The 14,495-nt window shown below is 41.3% G+C and overlaps 1 protein-coding gene across 1 annotated transcript; it reads left to right on the top strand.

Annotated features, from left to right (window-relative positions):
* The first annotated feature begins 5,231 nt into the window (after window positions 1-5,231).
* On the top strand, window positions 5,232-13,349 carry jam2b (junctional adhesion molecule 2b). Its single transcript, XM_075478505.1, has 10 exons — window positions 5,232-5,278; window positions 8,091-8,156; window positions 9,139-9,249; window positions 9,697-9,846; window positions 11,297-11,478; window positions 11,559-11,667; window positions 11,766-11,873; window positions 12,987-13,005; window positions 13,107-13,158; window positions 13,311-13,349. The coding sequence occupies exons 1-10, from the start codon at window positions 5,242-5,244 to the stop codon at window positions 13,347-13,349; spliced, it is 873 nt and encodes a 290-aa protein (XP_075334620.1). The 5' UTR covers window positions 5,232-5,241.
* Window positions 13,350-14,495: the final 1,146 nt, after the last annotated feature.

Here is a 14,495-nt window from a genome sequence, read left to right as displayed (position 1 = left end):
GAAGTAAAGGTCGGTTTTGAGATACATATACGGTCACTCTCATATCAGTCCATCATATAACTGGTAATCTTGAGCTGGACTCTGAACTTTCACAGTGAAAATATAATTAACCTCATTAGATTGGTAGAAGGATCTCAAGGCCCGAAAGTTCAGCGCCTTCAGCATCTCACGAACATGTCTTGCTGAACTCTAGAAATTGATAGAATCAGAAAACAGAGTAAAAACGTCTGGTTATTCATTTTAAAAAAGACTTCAGAGAAAGAGTTTGCGGATCGTAGAAAACAACTGGCCCTTCAGCTTTATCTCAAACACCTCAGTCAAACTTGTTGAGTTTCTGGCGGATAGTGATGATGCATGGGATGAAAATGGGGCAGTACACAACCCACGGATTGATTGCGTGGGCTGCGCATGGCCTCACAAGGTCGGAGAAATATCTTGGTGCTCTGGTGTTTAATGTTTCATAAGTTAACAGCAGCCCTGTAAAATCTGTTCCAACTTCCAACCTAAACAGAAGGCCTCTGAAGACAAGGAAGCACAGGGGTAATGTGATAAAGTGGTCAAAATATGAGCTGCTGGATTCTGAATCAAGTCCTTCATGACAGCAGGACTTTACTGTGTGTGGGTGTGTGTGTGTGTGTGGGGGTAATATTTAGTTAAAGAGACATTTCACACGTTTGTTTTGGAGCAATTTGACCAGTTTTCACAAAGAGACACAAAACAACCACGAACAGTTCAAACAAAACCACCACCCAGAGCAGCAAAACAACCACAAAAATACCCAAAAATACCACAAAGACACTAAAAAACAGCAAAGAGTCAAAAGAACCTCAAAGACACGCAAAACAACCGCCACAAAGACAGCTACAAAAACAAGAACAATGACCACAATTGAATGCAAAATCTAACACACACTAGGTCATCAGAAAAGATATACAAGACCACTATTAAGATACATAAAACAACCAAAAAGAGTTGCATAGCAACCAACAAAGGCTCAAAACAAACTGCCAACAGATGGAACGCAATCACCAAGACACCAACAAAGACGCTCAAAATAACCCCATGGACAGACCAAAAGTAAAAGTTTACTGATAGGGAACTTTACAGAACGAAACATGACTACTAAATATGAGCACCCGTTTAGCTTTAAGCTGGACTTTAAGTGTTGGTGCAGTAGAATGATTTGTTTTTCTTTTTGTCCAGCTATGACACTAGCTGGCACAAACCAGTCAGCTGTTGAATTGACGATTGAAGTCACATAGCTGTCGTCACAGATCACAGAGCATTTAAAGACCCCTTCCCATGTATTCGATACGAGGTTGATTATCTCAGAGAGTTTGTGTAGAACAGGTTTGTGCCAAGTGAGCAGCGGGCACTGGGCTGTGTTGTTGCACGCATGTGTGTTGTTAATGTCTTACTGTGTGTTACATGACATCAGCGTGTCCAGCTCAAACGCAGAGCAGCTGGGATTCTCGATCAGGAACAGGTGCTGCAGCTGAGATTTTGGGAGGTAGTGTTTCACTGTCTCTCTCTGTGTGTGCAAAAGCACACGTGTCTGCTCGTATGGCCTCTGTGTGTGTCTTTGTGTATGCATATGGCCATAAATGTAAGCATGTGTGCACATTAACTAGAAAGAGGGACAATGCGCTGTTGTGTGGGCGCTGCTGGTTAGAAACCTAATAGCCAAGGACACAGTAGCTCATCGGCAGCTGTCCCATCTCTGCACCTCCTCCTACACTCGGGAGTGTTGATGCTTGGAGAACTCTGATTTAAATCCTTTGCATTCAGATAGAGGACTAACTTATGTATGTGATACTATTGTTCCTTTAAAGCTGACTTTCATTTTAAAGCATCAATAGGAAGAAAGGATGGGATGGTTGCAGAATATAACCAAACTGACTGAACAAACAGAACAAAATGGGAAACTACAGCAAATCATAATAATAAATAATAAATCTAAAAAAACGGATGGGATTTGGCTCTCTCAGCCGCAGTCCCTAAACTCTAGAATAACGGGCCACTTGATATTCGCTCTGCAGAGTCTATACAGTGGTGTCTCTTTGTTTTAACCTTTTTAAAAACTATTTCATTGTATTTGTTTGCTTTTATGTTTCACTTTAATGCATTTATTTCATCGATCGATGGTTTTCTGTTTTTAAATTAACTTCTAAATCACTTTGGTCAACCTTGTTGCTTTTAAATGTGCTCTCGAAACAAAATTGACATCGACATTGTGAAACATTGCGACATTGCGAGTTCCATTTTAACACGGAAATACAACTTTACAAGTTCCTCAGCAGGAAATTTCAACAGGGTCATTCCCATGAGTAGAATATCTGATTTTGTTAGAGACCAAAATAACCCTGACCTCAAAATTCAAGAAAGCTGCGTAATAAAACTTTAGACAACATACTGACTCAACAACTGAGACATATAACGTACATTGGATGTAATATTAGGCTAAAACCTCGTGCACATTAATCATGTTTCCATCTTGGTTTTTGATGTATATTTCAATGTGTTGGTATTGTATTTAAAAAGTTGGTGGAGACAGCGAAATTTGAAGTTCAGTGGAAACACCTGCAGCACTGGCTGTAAGTTCTGATGTGGGAAAAATATGAACCTCACAGGGCCATGAACAAATCTGCTGTTTTCACTACTAGAAGAAACAAAAACAGCGAGCCAGTACTAGCTGACACGAAATAATCAAATTCAAGCACAGCTATAAAGATAGTTTTGGGTTTGATGGAGGAATCTTTCCTCAGTGCTGTCTCCAGCCACCCTGCAGACGATCAGGGCAGGGGATTGAATTGAGGTAAAGATTCAATGCATGTTGATGGTTTCATTAGTTATTCAACTTATCACAAATTGGCATTTCATAAGTATTGTCTTACAAAAAAATTTTATCCCATTGAACCAAATTTGAATTAAATGAATTGGAAGTAAATCCATTTAACGTCTAACATATACCACAGTTGCACTGACTTGAACTGCATTTAATTGGAATTTCTTTTCTTGAATCTGTGAAAAAAATGCCATAGATGTCATAGTTTGACAGGCAAAAAAACTGTACTTTTGCACAATCAAGTCATTTCCCAGATAGCTGTTAGCTTAAAACTCATCAGAAATGGCCCACATGGAAGGGTGGCTGTCAAGAAGCAATTCTAAAGGAAGGGAAACAGGAAACAGGAGAAAAGGCTTTGATGACCCAAGCACTGAAAATCAGTGGCAACAGGTCTTATGGAGGGATGAATCCTCCCCAGAGCCCACACCTCAACGTTTTTGAAGCAGTGTGGGATCATCTTGATGGAGAAGGAAACAAAAGACAGCCACCATCCAAAGAAGAGGTTTGGGGTGTCCTTCAAGGAGCCTAGAGAACTATTCCTGAAGACTACTTAAAGAAATGACAAGGAAGCTTAAATGAGAGGGTCCAGGCTATGTTGAAGAATGAAGGTGTTCATAGCAAATATTGACTTTAAAGGCCTACAGAAAGGTGATTTTTTGCACAAAACTGAAATAGCAGATCGATTCCTTATATACCATGGAATTTTTTTATGATTTTAAAATAAGTTTAGGCCCCTGGATAGTCCTGATTAGGCCCAATAAACTATCACCACATTTGACTCGAATTTTGGCAAACCGACGACAGGTGCGTGACGTCACGCGTGCCAACTGCTGGAACAATCACCATGTCTGATACTAGTAGTTCTAGTAGCGAAGCCAGCAGTTTGCCAGACCTGGACAGCTTCTTCACGGCAAATTTCGAGCCTAATATTGTTGATGACAATGAAGAAGACAATGAAGAGCCTGAGGAAGAAACCGAGGAGGGATTGGGGCTAGAACCATACAGGTTCGAGCCAGCCAGTGACAGTGAAAGTGGGTCGGAGTCCGAGTCCGAGAGCAGTGGGGACGATGATGGTGATCATGGTGATTTTTTTATTGCGAGTAGATGTACGAAGTGCTGTGGCTGCGTGTGTTGCCCTCAGCAGCTCACACCACCGGGGACAGAGGAAGTAGAGAGACCTGCGGTCGGAACTCTGTGTCTTGACGCTTGAATCAAGCGTCAAGAGCCCCGACGTGTGTCCACGTCGGGGCTCTTGATGATCGCTCTGCCGAGATTTCCACTCTCCACCTGGCGGAGAGTGTGTCCGCTCTCCGCCAGGTGGATTCCCCCTGAGTGTCTGCACCGCAGGGAGCTGAACACGACGGGATGCGCTCCGGCTGATTTCACCAGAGAGGAGGCAGGCGAACAGGGAGACACAGACACAAGTTCCGACCGCAGGTCTCTCTGCTTCCTCTGTCCCCGGTGGTGTGAGCTGCTGGTGCTGAGGGCAACACATGCACCCACAGCACTTCGTACATCTACTCGCAATAAAAACTGCACTGAAACCAACGTTTTATTGCCTTCACCACTCAACAAGCATACTACAATAGCGGCAGCCAGGAAAAACCATGGCACATGTGACGTCGCACGGAAGCCCCGCCCCCAGTCTGGAATTCCAGGAAGGATTTCCAAGCGGCAAATTCAAAATCGCAAATTTCATGCGTTTATGAAATGTTTTGGTGTAGGGTCCAATGATCATTATTGTTCCTCTGTGTATGTATTATCATTATGTATTGGGTGTAGTGTAAGCTTTCTGTAGGCCTTTAAAGCTCATTAGAATCATACAAACTCTGTTTTTGCCTCAGCTCATGTTTGCATGTGTTTAAATGAAATTGCTACACCCATTTACTGTCTTTCTGGAAATGTATTAATTATGAGGGGTAGCTCCAGACTTTGGGAGAGTAGCCTACTGTACACCAGAATATGTAGACTTGAATATGTTTGTATTTTGTATAGCCTATTGTTTGTGTTTTTTTCTGAACGGAAAAATAAGACCTGAACTTTACATTACACGTCTTACATTTAACTTGAATTTTCTCTTTCTCTTCATTTTACATGAACTAAAATAAACTGGGGGAAAAAAACAGTTAACGACAGCCTGAATGGCACAACACAGACCCCAGTCGGGTTCGTATTTCCGCCGTGTGCGAGTGGTCGCTGGTCTCCTTCCTCCACTGGTGCGCGCGCCCCGTCAGTTGTCCGGGATACGTGAGGGCGCGCGCGCGCGGACGCTGTAGATGAAATTTGAAGAAGAAGCTGTTGAGAGTTTGGAGTTAAACTAATCCCATCCAGACTCAGAAGACTCCCTCAGAGCTCCTAACGGATCTAAACCTTGACAGACCATGATGACCCTGAGGATGCTGGCGCTGCCTCTGCTCGTCACAATTTTACACAGTGAGTTCTTCTGGTTTTCTAAACTTTTTGGCAGTTCTAGCGTTTTTTAAACGAGAAAGCAAGTGGGGTAAACTCACAAGTTAGGCAAAATGAAGCAATTACTAAAAGAGTTGAAAGTACAGAGAAGCCCAGTTAACATTATTATATTATTTCTAGTAACCTAGCTCTCAGTTTGCCAAGTATAACATGTACACAAGACAGTATTTAGCTTTTCACCTGTAAGTTCAAGGTGTATTGTGTGTTTTAATTGTGCTATTCATTTGAAATGTATCGATTTGAAACAGTAAGACTCATGAAACTCAGTTCAGTTTTTTTTTTATTAAACTGAACACAATAAGATAAGTTACAGGTGTGCATAGTAGAAACAGAAAAAGATAAACTAAGAACAGGACTTCCCAAATGTTAAGATAATAGAATGTGTGGATAATTTAATTGAACACTTTAATAAAGTTCATTTATTTTTTAATCTAAATTTGCGAATGGACATTAAATCAAAATATACTCTGAAGCCCTGAGACTGATACTCATTTTTGTGCAGTCTCTTATAGGTGATTTGATCATTAGAAAAGCATGTTGGTGCATCGTTTCAAGCGTGGACAAATAGTTTCCATTTGCTCTCCATTCGGATTGGACTGACTCATTGATAAGTGTGTGTGATGGAGCTCATGCAGAGGAGGTTGTTCTGCGGCAGGGCCAGAGGCTGCGCAGGGAGTGGCTGGGCTTCATGTTTACACTGAGCCCCCTCTGATGCTTTTTGAACCCGAGATCCACAGGCTGATGAGATGCATCTCGCAGTACCTCGGAGGAGTTTGAGATCTGACCATTTCAGTTTTGAAGATAGCCCCCGACTGACCTTGTTGTTAATTGGACCGACATGAAAATGACCACTCGCTATCAGGAAAAGTGCATTTGATGTTGCTGTGGGAATTTTAAAGGGCCGAGGCAACAGGCTTCATGTTGGTAATTGCAGCTTTGACTTGTGCATGCGTTTTGATCTCTTCTGTATTTACTCGTAAGGGGCCAGATGTCTTCACACAGATGAAAAGATGAACATCTTCTGCTTTGACAGAGCTACCAAAACACGTGCTTTGAATAATTTGGGAGAGATGCCTTTTTGATCAATGTCCAATGCGTGTTAAGTTGTTTTAATTCCAACACCCTGGCTGTGAAATGCATTCTATTTAAGCATAATGTTTTGCATTTGGATACAGTTTATAAAAAAAAACATATTCAAAGCATTTTTTTCCCCACATATCTATGGCATCCCATGTAACCCGCTTTTTGTTTGCAGTTTATTTCAACATATACTGCATGAACAGTATGTTTAAACACACTTCTGGTTTACTTGGCTTACAAGGATTCAGAAGAAGCTGGGTTTAGGTTAGGGTCAAGGTAAAGCACACAGCGCAGGGGGTTAGGCTTCAATGAGATCCTCGCAAGTGATGCCTGCGTGTGTGTGTGGTGTGTCAGCTGAGGAGTGTAAGGTTACTGTCACACAGAGTGGCTTTGTCTGCACAAGAAAAGCACATGCGTGTGTAGATCACACACCTAGAGTGAAAGCCGTGAGATTTTCCACTCCTCCTTCATACAACAAAATACGACATAAACATCTATAGTCCTCAAATAAAAGCTTGCATGGCATAGATATTCAATGGCACACAAGTATCAATTTATTACCATGCTTTCAATGGTTCTTTCTGAAGGCGTGTCTGGTCTGTTTCTGGGTGTTTGTGTGTGTGAGCTGAAGGGACAGATCACTGACGGAGGTTATCAGGTCAGGATAGAGCAGCTTGTCAGAGGGTGATGCATCACCCACATTCCTGCACACCAGCGCTCCTGGCACCACCAGGCTACATACTCTATCTGTTTTTTTTTCTTTTTCTTTTTCTCTCTCAGTATATGGGCTCAATTTACCATGTTTGTGAGTGCACGGTGGACAGAACTACTTCACAATGCTTAGGTTTAGAGATTTGGAAGGCGCTGCTGGAAAAACAAATGTGTGTGCGTGTGTGTGTTTGCCTCAACAGGAAATAAAAGCACGAACCTTGAATTAAAGTCATTGTACTCTATGGATTTTACAGCTTTAACGTGAATGAAATGATTTGTACGCGTTGTTTGTGACTCATTAGCTGGGTTTCTGTTGCCATTTTTTTAATCGTATTTAGATGATCAGGATAAGAAAAGATGATTGGAAAGGTTAAGAAAAAATAAACTTCCACAAATGCGCAGAAAAGGTGTTTTTTGCTTATTTGGAAGAACACTTGATGCGCATTTGGTGAGAGAATCCATGTCACCTGGCAAATATTAAATCGAGATGATTTGCCGGTCAGTGGAATAGCGTCTGATTCACTTGTTTTGCTGCATCTTTCCAAGCAGTCGTGTCCGATTTGCTTTGACAGTGAATGGAAGTGCGGAAATCGGTTACTTTTTCCTGTTCGCAAGTGTGATAAGAGTCCTGGTTTCCAACTGCAGGAAAGCCCTAACCCTAACCCTAACCCAGGCCTTTTTTTTTCTTTTCTTGTGGAATTGCGTGACGTATACGAGTAGCCAGTGTCTTATCTGCAGAAGACGGCGGTCAGAGCGCTCTCAGTTTGCAGAATCAGGGAAAGGGGGGGGGGGGGGGAGATAGCGCTAAAGCAGTGTCACATCTCAAAAGAGCGTTCACTCAAGCTGTTACATGAGATTTGAGTGGTCTTAGCTGACAAAAAGCTGCTCTTTGGCTCAGAAGTAATTCACACAACCTCAGCTTTGAAAAATGATACATTCCTTCAATCCTGGGAGATGTGATTTTTGTTCTGATTTCCTCCTACAGGTCCCATCTGTCCGTCAGTGACCGTAAGCAGCAGTAAACCCAAAGTGGAGATTCACGAGCACACAGGTGAGACTGTGCAGCGCACAAGTTTTGTATCCCATACATTTTCATTTCAGTCTTTTAATGAACACTTCAGGAAAAGAATGTCTCCAGTGTCATCCTTTCTACTTGAGAAAAGAAATCGTAATATATATATATTTAGTATTTTGATTAATTCATCATGAGTGAATTTAGTTATATGTATTTTGTAACCTAATTCCAAATATGAATAAAATAGTGACAACGTTTGTAAAATAAGATGTGAGTAAAACCGTAAATCTGTATTTACACAACATTAGATCATGCTCATTTTCACTGTAAGGAATGCCTACAAGAAAGGTTAGATGCGAAGGGATATTGCATCTCGTATCTTTGTATATCTAATTACCTCCTTCCTCTTCTGCAAAACACACCACTCGGATCGACAGACAGACCACTGCCAAACTGATTAAAGCAGATCGGAAAAAATGGATTTACATAATCCCGAGTCAGCAGGAAGAGCAGGTCGTACTTCTGATCCGATCCCAGGTTCCTCTGGTACACAGTTTCAAGGGTCTCAGGCTGAGATATATTGATGCATCATCGGTGTGTCAGTAAAATAGAACGGCATTTAGGTCATTAAAGGTGTGCAGAATGGGACTTGTAGAGTGCAAGCTTTTTGAGCGGTTGATAAGACAAGAAAAGTGCTGTATGAGTACAGTGAATTTAGCCGTTTTGCTGAAACTACCTCCAACCCTCTTAAATGAGATTACAAAATATAGATAATTATTGAAAAATCCTTTTGGAAACATACCTAGGAACAAGGGAAAGTAGCATTTAACTTGTGTCAAAAACATGAGAATTGCACATAAGTCCTCTAAAAACTCCATCAGCACGGTCCAGTATTACTTAAGTAAACAGCTGGTGAAGAAAACAACAAATTGAACTCAAATCGGATTAAAGAAAAAAAGAAAAAAAAGGTGGGCGTCATGTAAAAGTAACATAACCGTTGTGCTTTCTACCCTCTCAGATGCTGTGCTTTCCTGCGAGTTCAGGACAGAAAAAGATCAAAACCCTCGAATTGAGTGGAAGAAAAAAGGAAAGGGGGTGACTTTTGTTTATTTCGACAACAAATTTACTGGTGAGTCATACAATGCCTTGGCAAGTTCTATATGTGTCTTGTGAAAGTTGTTCAATGGCTTTCAGTTATTGTCTCAACTCAACAAATAACACTTTGGGCAAAGCATCTTCTCCCGGTGACCGACGGGGTCTCTCGATAGCAACACTGTGTTAACTTGCCCAGCTCATGTGTATAAAAACCTCCCTGCGGTCACTCTGCAGACTGCCATGTTTTCTTGTATGACTGATGGACCTTTCTTGCAAGAAATAAATACAACAAAGACAGCTTAGTTGTTCCTCTCTTCTCTCATAGTCTTCTCTTAGACTCACTTAGGAAAATGTCCACAACAAAGCTTATCGAGAGAGACAAATACTTTTGGAACATTTCTCTCCATCCTTCGATCATGCTTTTTGTTGCGTTTGGTTTGGTATTTCTTTTCCATCCTCAGTCCTCTACTCTCCACTGTAGGATCTTACGTAGGACGGGCAAAGATGGAGGGAGCGACGCTGACGATACACTCAGTCACCCAGAAAGACTCAGGAGAATATCGCTGTGAGGTAACAGCCAGCGAGGACCACGTCAACCTCGGAGAGGCTACTGTAACCCTCAATGTGCTCGGTATGACCTAAATTCTACGACTGTTAGCAAAAAGACCATGTTAAACTGTGCTATTTTAGAACTTTAGTTCTCAAAGTGTGTATTTGAACCAGACCCGTCATCTTTCCTTACATTTAGATTGTTTTTGTGCCTAAATCTAACCAGGTTGGGACTAAAGGAAGTAAAAAAAGTCAGACGCAAAAAAAAAGGGGCGTCACATTATATGGATGCAACCTAAAAGAAATCAAATGTGCAAAAAAAAGAGAGAAAAAAGCTGAGAATGTAGATAAACGTAAGCATCTCTGTCTTTACATTGAAAATAATGTTTTGGTTTTAGACCAACATAACTGTTACGTGTTTTGATGTAAAACTAGGTTAGCATTTCTACTTCATGTGTGAGTGGATAAATCTATGTCTCTTCTATCGGGCTCAAGATGAAGTCATCAAAAACATTTGGACATTTTACGTGAAGGAAAAAGAGAAATTTGGATTTAAAAAAAAAAAAGCACACAAGCAAGGTTTTCCTGATTTATTTATTTATTTTTTATCCCCCTTTTTAAACACGGATACGCTGTCAACTTCTCACCCCGTAATGATGTTCAGTGTCTTGCTACGTGATGTTTGACGCTGCTGACTTGCTCAGAAACACTAATTAGGAGCCAGGAAGAGGTGGCAGAGGCTTATGTCTGCAGACTTCTATGCAAGAACCTTTCGTTCAAGACCTGCCCCGCATGTTTTCCACAGTCCTTTCACTTTTGAACTTTGCTCTCATAAGGAAATGGTTGGGGTTAGATGTTAAAAACACATGCTGCTATAAACGGGAACTGTGCTTATGACCTTGTACCTTATACACCGTGTCAGTGTTCTGCCCTGTTGCTTGGCAAATGGTAATAAAATTGGATCTGATTATTATTTTCCTATAAAAACGAAGTACAAGGTTAGGTATTTTGTACACTAAATCATAATGAGGAATTAAGGAGGAGATGGGAGTGGTATGAGTAGTATCTGACTTTGACGACGTGCGGATCAGTGGTTGTTTACACATTCACCCTTCAGCCAAAACAGGGTGAATGTGTGTGGGTGTGAGTGCTCTATATGTAACACACTCGCAACACTCCCAGTGTGTGCTGGGATAAACTCCAGCTCACTCTGAGCAAATGGGTTTCACTTTAGTGAGCAAAGCTTTTTTATTTTATTTTAAAAAAAAAGTTCGACCTCAAGTTGTTAAATAGTAACACACTACTTCATTTTGTTAGACTTTAAGTATAAATTGAACAGTTTTAGCTTTTATGTCTTTGCAAAGATGAAAGAAGGATTTTAACTGCTTTGTAGGAGCGGACGCCTCAGACGCAGCGGATCAATACATCAGCTGGTCATAAAGGTGTTGGAGTGCAGAGTGTTTACTTCCCAGAAATTACAGATGATATATTTTGGTAAACCTTTTTGGTGTCTTCCCTCCATGCCACCTCAGTGCCCCCTCATGTCCCGTCCTGCGAGGTGCCCAGCTCGGTGTTCATTGGCACGGCCCTGGAGCTTCACTGTAAGGACAAGCTCAGTATGCCTCCTGCTACCTACCGCTGGTACAAAGACAACAAGGCTCTGACGGCCACAGCAGATACTCCCTACAGCACCGATGCAAACAAGGGCACGCTGGTGAGCACTTAAAGTGAAAATCTATATACACACAGGCACTCTATGGCCATTCTTAACTCATCTCTGTTTGTTTGGAGCAGAAGTTTAAAAGTGTGTCCAAAGCGGATGCAGGGATGTACCGCTGTGAGTCCTCCAACAGTGTGGGAGCGCCCAAGAGCTGTGTGGCCCAACAGCTGAAAGTTATCGAGTGTAAGCATCTTTGTGGAACCCCCCCCCCCCAATAAAAAAACCCCACAATAACAAAAAGAAAAAAAAAAACGATAATGACATATCTGTTATCCTTCCAGATCCTTTGAATATGACGATTTTAATAGCGGGTGCTTCGGGATTTGTGGCGCTCATCCTGTTCTGCTGCATCTGTGTCTGTGTCTGCCGCCGCCGAGGATGCTGCAAGAGTGAGTCGTGTGATGCTGCTACAGAAGTGTGTGTTTCGTTGTGTGAGAGAGACCCGAGTGTGTGTCTGTCACATCAACTTTTACTTTTGAGACATAGGAGCATGTCCATATCCGTCTTCGTTCGTCTTCCATTCAACTATCACTGTTAACAAGAGTTTTGATCAGCTAAAAGTCTAGTTTATACAACGTCAGACGTTGGTGGTTTCAGATATCAGTGACATAATGGCGGCCATATTAAAACTTATGCACAAGTGCCGAAAAAACTGCAGTGCTCATCTAACAGTGCTAACAGGCAAGTTTTCAATCAGGCCGTGAATATTCACTGTCACAAGTTATCAGCCGAGACTTCTACTGACTTCCAGCTGAAACACTTTGAATGTAGTGCTTTTTGCCCAGAGAGCCGTACAAGGTAGAACCACCAAACACATCGCAGTGATGTTTAATCAAATGTCCAGAATGGGATGAAAAAAGTGTTTTCATTTTGTAACAATCATCTTCAGCAACTGTTTTTCAGTCTTTAACATGTTTTTTTTCTTTTTCAACAGTAATCACACTTACAAAAACTGGAAACACAAAACGTAGATTCATTCAGAGGCACCGACAGTGTGCCAACTTACAGATGCGTGTGCCAACGCGTATTCGGATATTAATTTGAGTCAAAGATTCCATTACAATTGAATGTGTGAGTCTGTGTTCATTCACTGATCTGTTTCCTCATTCCTGGGACAAATTTAGCATCGTTTAACTAATTGCTTGCTTTTTACGGCCCTCAGTTTTACTGTTTTACGGCTGTTATAATCGTTCTCTCCGTCAGGCAGTTGTTTTCAGTGACAGTGCCCTGGTGAACCCATGGTGTACTGCCGGGCTCGGAAACAAACGACAGGAAGAAAAAACTGGGAGACCAGTTGGTGGACAAATTGGAACAATAAGCAGCTCAAAGAGCCAGATATTTCTTTTAAAGGTTGAGGCCATAACAGAGAGGAAAATGGACAGAAAAGTGACGCTGCATGGGAAATTGTGGTTACTAGTTATTAATCACGTCTGCCAACAGGCAATGAGGGAAATGTGACAATAATCCCAATAATTCTCACCATTTCTCTTTTCTCTGAACAGAGAGCAAGAAGACAAAAAGGTAAATGTGTTTCACTTTTTGCTCCCATTCCATGTTGTCTGTAACTTTGTGTTGCCGTTGGGTAGTGAGCTCATACTGAACTGTCACCCTCTGTCTTTCAGCACCAAGTCCTACAACCCTCCGCCTCCTCCTCCTCCTCCTCCAACCCGCAACGTGAGTGATCAAAGGGCCCGCTGTCGTGCCGGGCCTTGTTTAGCTTCCTTGAATTTGGGGTTTGCCATTAAATGCTGTTGATAAGCTGCCGGTAACAGTTGTTTGGCTAATTAAAGGAAACGATTGTGTGTATGTCTCTCTGCTCTCTGCAGCTCAAGCACTACAAACAAACGCAGTCCTTTATGATCTGAGAGGGGGGGGACACGCCGATTTGATCCAAAAATCTCAGTTGCAAAACAAACGGAAAAGTTGCCCGCTTCTGCTGTTCTGTTTTCTGCGACGGGCACACAAGATGGAGGGATCGTCAAGACTTCAGGCAGAAGCAAAAAAAGTCTGGATTTTTCCAAAGATGTTGCTGCACAATGTACAACTTAATAACATTTTTAAAAAAGATGCTGTAAGATATTGTGCAAGAGCTCCTGAGTCAAAACATTTTTATAGTCCAGTTTTAAAATCTTTTTTCTCACATTGGATCTGTCATCTCCAGCACTTCAGCTTCTTTGCGCCCCCTGTAGGTCAGTGTCTGTAACTACCCACTGTAATTTTGGAAAAAAGTTGTCCATAGATTGTTTTAGGGTGGCTTATGCTTCATATTAACTCCAGCTGATATTTGCATATTTACATTTAGATATGATATACATGTTGTTTTTTCTTTTTTACATTTGACATATTTTTTTATAAACCTGTTGTGTTTGTTGGTCTCAAGCTGTTTTTCTTAAAAATGTCTCTTCTTATAAATTACAAGTTTAACAGGTGTCTGCACACACTGAACGGTCTTCGAGGAGTTTTGCAAAAAAAATCTTTTGCACTCGCATATTTTGATAAGTTTATCTCATAACCAATAAAGAAAGATGAAAAAAAACCAACAAAAAAAACAAACATCGCGTTTCACAGAAGCACAGAGAATAGAACCGCGTGTCTGATTGGGCGTTTCAAAGGAGCAGGTGTTAGGTTTGTCTTCATCTAGCTGAAGTATGCAGAAGAATTATATCGTATAGTTCCCAATATTTTATGGCGTCTTTGAGTCTCGGATCATTTTCATGTTTTTAGTCACGCTACCGTCCTGGTATCTAACAATTGGGCTCATCAGGCTGACATCTTTATGTATACAGAAATGCACATTCCCTGCAGCTGCTACTGTTTATGTATATACATGCAGCGTATAAGTTACTCAACTTTAGCCTTTAGGAGTGTCTCTGAACGATATGGAGTGAAATAAAGTTTATTCTCCATTTTCGACAGTTTTCCTCACAGCAAACGCAAAGATTTACACAGTAAATTATATTGCAAGCTTTTAGATAATGCTGATAGTTGCATTTTGATTCAAAACACTGACT

Source organism: Odontesthes bonariensis, chromosome 12 (assembly GCF_027942865.1).
Source record: "Odontesthes bonariensis isolate fOdoBon6 chromosome 12, fOdoBon6.hap1, whole genome shotgun sequence".
Taxonomy (NCBI): domain Eukaryota; kingdom Metazoa; phylum Chordata; class Actinopteri; order Atheriniformes; family Atherinopsidae; genus Odontesthes; species Odontesthes bonariensis.
This window is presented reverse-complemented; position numbering and strand designations above follow the sequence as displayed.